Source organism: Camellia sinensis, chromosome 6 (assembly GCF_055761805.1).
Source record: "Camellia sinensis isolate YWXY chromosome 6, ASM5576180v1, whole genome shotgun sequence".
In the NCBI taxonomy this organism is placed as follows: domain Eukaryota; kingdom Viridiplantae; phylum Streptophyta; class Magnoliopsida; order Ericales; family Theaceae; genus Camellia; species Camellia sinensis.
In genome coordinates, this window is record NC_138966.1 from 100,451,312 (window position 1) to 100,458,093 (window position 6,782).

At 33.9% G+C, this 6,782-nt stretch overlaps 1 protein-coding gene across 8 annotated transcripts; it reads left to right on the forward strand.

The window, feature by feature from the left end:
- Positions 1–327: 327 nt before the first annotated feature.
- LOC114315760 (uncharacterized) lies at positions 328–6,374 on the forward strand. 8 transcript variants are annotated; one of them, XR_014332698.1, is made up of 11 exons: positions 336–528; positions 617–695; positions 802–881; positions 1,314–1,380; positions 2,880–2,951; positions 4,355–4,561; positions 4,647–4,830; positions 4,913–5,119; positions 5,234–5,439; positions 5,546–5,763; positions 5,928–6,374. XR_014332698.1 is itself a non-coding variant. In XM_082874316.1 (8 exons), the coding sequence occupies exons 1-8, from the start codon at positions 453–455 to the stop codon at positions 4,916–4,918; spliced, it is 771 nt and encodes a 256-aa protein (XP_082730442.1). In that variant the 5' UTR covers positions 328–452; the 3' UTR covers positions 4,919–5,178. The 8 variants fall into 8 exon arrangements, 1 of the variants encoding a protein (XP_082730442.1); XR_014332695.1 differs by having other exon boundaries at positions 5,944–6,374; XR_014332697.1 differs by having other exon boundaries at positions 4,913–5,074.
- The last annotated feature ends 408 nt before the right edge of the window (positions 6,375–6,782 follow it).

The window sequence follows — 6,782 nt, forward strand, 5'->3', positions numbered from 1 at the left end:
TATGTATTTGGATGATGATCATGTAAAATTAATCATGTAATTTTTATTAATTTTTTTTTTATCAATTTTACATAATTTTATCTTTGGTAGGTAGAAAATTTTTAAAATATTTTTTTAACATTTATTTTTGTCAAATTAATTTATATTTTATCAAATTGACGATTTTATGTTTGAAATTAGCAATGGTATGTTCAATTATTCTTATTTGAAACAAGATTCAAAATTTAAGATTAAATATATCACAATTAAAAAGTTCGGGACTAAAGTGACACAAAATCCAAATTATGAAGACTATTAATATAATTTGTCCAAAATTAAAAAATTACTAAAATAATCGGTTCTCACCGGGCCTGAATATATCGGTAGTTCATTCGTCAGCTCTCTTCTATCCATAAACAGATATATTCCCAACCCTAGCCCAAACCCTAGCGCTCTCTCTCTCTCTCTCGCAGATGTCGCACTTCGGAAGATCTGGTCCTCCAGATATCAGAGACACCTACTCTCTCCTCGTCCTCAACATCACTTTCCGTAATTCCCCAGCCCCCAATTCCAAACCCTTTCTTGTTCTGATTTTTGTTTTTCGTAAATTTTTTATTCTTTTGTTTTTGCTGAATAGGAACCAGTGCAGATGATTTATTCCCCCTCTTCGAAAAATATGGAAAGGTCGTCGATGTCTTCATCCCCAGAGACCGAAGGTTTATATTTATATATCTTTTTCTCTAATTTATCTTTTGAATTTGTTTATGGGTTTATTGTAATTGGTCTAAGTATTTAGCTATTTATGCAATTCAATGATTTTAGGACCGGTGACTCGCGGGGATTTGCATTTGTTCGGTACAAGTATGCTGATGAAGCCCAGAAGGCTGTTGAGAAGCTCGATGGTATTTTCAAAACTTTTAATCTGATTTTCCAAACCATTTTTTTCTTAATAAGTACGAGTGTTTTGTTTGTGTGTGCATATATATATATATATATATAGTGTTAATTACACTTTTCACCCATATAATTTGACCCAAATTTGTGTACACGTTTAAGTCTAGTTTCAATTTGGAATTTGGTCTTTCTGTCTAAATTTTTGTTAATTTTGTCCACGTGTACACTTTAGAAAATTGACAAATGTTTCAAAATTATTAATTTTAACCTCTAATTTAGACGGAAAAACCAAATTGAAGCCTTAGAAAATTGACAAGTGTTCCAAAAGTGTAAACTGAAATTTGGGTCAAACTAAGGGGTGACAAGTGTAATTAACCCGTGTATATATGTTTGGATAAGTGTGGAGATGTGATGTTTATATATTTGTGTTACTTTGGCAGGACGCGTTGTTGATGGTAGAGAGATAATGGTTCAATTTGCTAAGTATGGGCCGAATGCTGAACGAATGTGAGTTTCCTGTTGTGGTTAATGTTTTTTTTGTCATTTTACTTGTAAAGAAAGTTTCATTTGCTTACTAATTTCTAAGTCTTGGGTCGAGTTGCTACGCAAATGTTAGGTTTTGTTACTCCAGAGTTTAACCTTTTTGGAATGTAGAGCTAATTTATGTTTCAATCAATTTCGTGATGAATTTGTATTATACAGTATTGTTGAATTGTCATCTGTATTGTGTATGATTGCGTCACTTTTATGTATCGTGTATCACATACTATCATTTTGTGTCTTATAGTGTATCGTAAGATACATTAACATAAATGAATATAGATATAGATAAATTATAAATATTTTCACATAATGTATAAATATATTGCAAGAATAATGTGTTGAATCATATAATCAATGACATGAAAAGTTATCTCTGAGAAACTTACAAATTGGTCAGAGAGGTAAATCTGCTTTCATTAAAAACTAGAGTACACTATAAGAATTTAGGAAGAAAATACCCAAGTATACTTGTAAGAAATTAGGAAGAAAATTAAAAAAATTAATAACAAAAGGTAAATGACATTTCAATGCAAATATAAACTAGGCAAAATTAGGTTTTTTTTTTTTTTTTTTTTTTTTTTTTTTTTTTTTTTTGGGCCTAGTTGATTTGATCTCTGGTTGATATGGTTTATGATTTGCAGCAAAAGGCATTTTTTAGGACTTGTTTGGATATGAGTAGTTTCAAACACACCTGTTATATGGTTTATTGTTATGGTCAAAACAATTATTTTGGTTCAAATTTTGGTCTAAAATTAAATACGAAAGTCTATGTGTAAGTTCGTTTCTGTCACCCAAGTTAGATCCATGAGAGAGTAGTTCAATTTCTTTTGTGAGCATATTTGGATTTGGTTTGCTTATTGTGGGATTTGTTTTAATATGATTCATGATTGTTCAATGAGTGTTAATCAGAGTGTTTGATAATAGAGGAAAGTTTGTTAACATGGCCAAATGTGAAAAATAAGATAAAAGTTAATTAATTGTGTGATACGAGTTGAATTGCGATATGATATGAATGAAATCATGCAATATAGAATCATATCTCACGATTCTAGTCACCAACGATACGAGTTTGCGATATGTATTTTTTTATGCAATATGATATGTGTCTCGTCTTGTTCGATTTTGACAACATTGGTATTGTTTATGTCTCGTCTATTAACTAAACTGCAATAGAAGAGTCCATGACTTATTTTACTCATATAGAACTATGTTACTTACATTCTATTTATTTAGTGCCATATTTCTCTAGTTGTGTAATATGGAAAATTTTCTTCTTTCTTTTTTTCAGTAGGTAAGAGGGGGAGGGGGTTGCTGGGGTTCGAACCCCAAACTTGATGAAGGGGTTGCATGCGCCTCACCCACCGAGGCTCACCCTTTCTTCATTGTGGCAAAGTTTTTCTTCTAGTATCCTTTATTTCAACAATTTTGATGTTTTGACCAATTTGCTTGGTTTTTGTTTTCAGTCATAAAGGGAGGATAATAGAATCAGAATCAAAGTCAAGAGGCAGGTCAAGAAGCCGCAGTCCTAGGCCAAGGTATGCTCTCTCTCATTTATTTAATTTTTTTTTTTGGGGATGGGATAAGATGCTCTTGGTATAGGAAATAAAGTGGGTTGTGCTCTTAAAAAAAATGTCTAATGTAGACATTTTACGTGGAAATTGATTATTCTTATTAGTATACCATAACCATATTTTGTTTAAAATGTAAGTTTCTATTATGTTTAAAATTGTGCAACATGTGGAGATTTTACCCCTTTTTTGTGGCAAGCTTATTTATATGATAATTATGATTAACATTATATATATACATATAAATTGAGGATTTAGGAATGGTAATTGGTGTTTTGCACCAACCCTTTTTTGACCCTTTCCCAATTAAGAAGCCAAAAAACCAATTGTAAACCAAGCACTCTATGTTTTTATTTTTTTTTTTATTTGGCTTTTTTTAAGCCATACAATTGGCTTAAAAGTCACGCATATTAGAGCATCTCCAATTCCTTCATTGAATTCAAATTTGCTGAAAAAGAGGAAAAAGTAAGCTCCAATCATTTCATCAAATGTGTATTAAATCAAGGGAGCAAACTTTTCATCAAATTGAGGATGTATCTAATCCTTCACAAAATTTGCAACAATTGTAATTTTAATGAAATGTAATGAAATTTCAAAGAACAAGGATTTGAGATGATTTTCTTTCATAAAAAATGGTTAAAAGTGGCTTTTGGATAGGTTGAATTTTAAAAAAAACAAAGAAAGATTTGATGACAAAAAGAGCAAGGATTGGAGTACTCCATACCAATTCAAGCTTTTAACTATATTTTTATTCAAATTTGATGAAAAAATTACTCATTTGGCTACCAGTTTTAAGCCAGCTTGTTTGGCATATTAGTTATATATTTTTTTGGTCGCTTTTTGGCTTGTTGGCTTGTTAAGGGGTTTTTTTAGGTGATAATGTTTGGCAATCTTTCTAGCTTTTTGAATTTTTAATGCAAAATGACCTATGTACCATTGATAAGAATGCTTTATGATGAAAGTCATTCTCTCAATTGTTATATGTAAAATGGTAAAAATGCCTATACCCCATGTGATGTTCAAATCGAGTACAAAAGTAAAAAAGTTAGGCTTATATTTTTGGCCAAATGAGACTGTCAAGTGACTCTTAGGCTTTTTATTTTTTGCCTACATCTTTTTAAGAAGAATTATTATTCTTTTAGAGTAGAAACATTTCCATGAGTTGCTTTCCGTATGTTTAATCTCTAGGTGCTCTTTTGGTCACTCGAGTTATTAATTTTCTTATGCATTATTTGTTAATCTTGTTTGCTGTTTGTGTTTTGTTGTTAGACTTTTCTTAATTGCTTATTCCCTTTAAAAGATAGATTCCTATGAAATATTATCCAATATGTATTTAATTGTGTGTCTTTTTATTTTGAAAACAATTTCAGGTATAGGGATGAGTACAGGGATCGGGATAACAGGAGGAGAAGTCGCAGCAGAAGTAGGGGTAGATATGACCGTGACCGGCACCGCGGAAGGGATAGAGATTATCGTCATCGAAGCAGAAGCCGCAGTGGAAGTCCTGATTACCACAAAGACCGTGGCAGAGGCAGATATGATGATGAGAGGCGCAGTCGAAGTCGGTCATATGGAAGGTATTATGCTCTCTCTCTCTCTCTCTCTATATATATATATATGCTTTTGTGACATGTTATCTGATGCAATATGCGTATTTTGAAGTGCCTCTCCTGCTCGTCGTAGCCCTAGTCCTCGGAGGAGCCCCTCTCCACGCAGGACACCACCATCTAGGGGTGGAAGTCCTGATGAGCGCAATCGCAAAGTACGCTCACCTACTCCAAAGAGTGTTTCACCACGTGGTAGAGCTGCTGATTCTCGAAGCCCATCTCCACGTTCTGATGCTGATGTGAGTAAACAACCTCCTTTCTAAGATTGATTGCATCTAGAAGTTTGTGGTCTAATTGGTTTTTGGGAATTTTGTTTTGTAGGAATGAGATAGTGACATGCTATGTGATGGATCTTTGGCCCGTATTTTGCTTCGTGTTCTGTGTTTAGCTGCAACTATTCTGGAGGAGGACATCTTCAGATTTTCAATGTTATAATCAATATAATGAGTGGTAGAATTGATTGCCCGAGGCAGACTTTTTAAGGTTGACTATTTTGTTGTTGTGCTTGATGCATCCTTTAGTTTGATGGTATTGTTGCACTTTGATCTTTATAGCTTGGCTGCATTTAATATTGTTTGGTTCTTCTACCCCTTTTCTAAATCCTATTTAATTTCTTTTGCATGTTGGGTAATGTGAATTCAGATAACTGGATTATATTTACTTGTGATGGACCATGTACTGGCCTTCTATATTGTGTCCGGGAAGATTGAATGTAGCTGGCTGACTAGCTGATGATGTAGCAGCAGCTATTGGTTGATGCTGTTTTTACTGTGCGGTTGGTTGATATCATTTCTTGCTGGTTGCCAAGTACCGTGTTTTAACAAATTTACTCTGATGATGTATCATTGGTAAGGGTTAAAACTTTGAATGTTGTTGAAAGTCCCATTGGGATTCTGACTTTTGACGACCTGACCATCCTTATTTTTGCTGAATTTAAATTTTGGGTCTGGAAAGGAGTCTTAGTAGCTGTGGTGACAAGGGTCGGAGTTCACATCCCTTAACATGTAGCCGATGCAGTTAAACTGCAGGACCAGATTATAGCATAATGCTGATTCTAATATGAACCTGATATGCTGTGATGTCTAATATGAACGTGCTATGCTGGGATGGACATACCGTAGTGCTGATTCTAATAGAACCTGCTCTGCTGGGCTGGACAAATCTTAGATGAGGTTTGACATGATGATAGACTTAGTTGCTTATTATTTTTGTTATTTTTATTTTTATTTTTTCTAGTGTTTGGTTAGACTCCACATTTACTATTTGGCCATTAGCTACTTACCTTTGTTGTAGCATGTGTCAATACATTTCGGATATGGTTTTAAGCTGATAACAGTTGCATATTGTTACAGCACTTGAGATCGTGACTTGTAGATGTGAAGTGATAGCCGATATCTTCGTAGATCGGTTGTTGCTGCACTTTTTGCTGATAGCTATTGAATCTGGTGTCACCATTTTTTATGTTGATGAGTGGTGCTTGGTTTGGTAGCTGTGCTCCGCTTCGTTGCCTTCCAGTACATGTCGCTGATGCTGAATTCTAAATTTTGGTATCCTAGCCCAATGCATTGTTCTGGAAGTTTACTTTTGCAGTGATATCCAATATTTGTCCATCCTGTCGGGAAGTGTGTTGTATGTTCCTTACACATGTTGATCATGCCATCTCAACTTATGCTTTAGCTGCATTATGTTGGAATCTAATTGCGCTTATCTGGGGATGGTTCATAGTTTTGGACTATTTTCTCTCACTAAATATTAAATTTATTGGTTTGCTTTTTATTGCAAATGCTGAAATGTTGATTTTTCTCTGGGTTTAGCCATTTACGTCTGCATTCATTGCTAGTTGACTCTTTAAGTCTCTGTGCTCTACTCTCCTTTCTCTTGACATGTGGTCACATGAAGTTCAAAGTACAATTGTATGCTGTTATTATTGTTATTTTTTTCATTTGGGTAATACTTGTTACGTAGGAAATCAAATCTGTTGTGGAAATCACATAATGATGTTTGTGCCTGTGAGAGGAGCTGAGATTAATGGAGGGAAATTTATGAACATAGCTCTAAAGACTACTATCAGTCAGTTGTCTGCATTTATCTTTTCATCTTTCAGTAGTCCTGTATTGTAAGATTAATCTCTTCATCCCCGTATTAGTCTATACTCAGCATTGGTTGTTGTCTACCCAACTTTCTCGTTGCT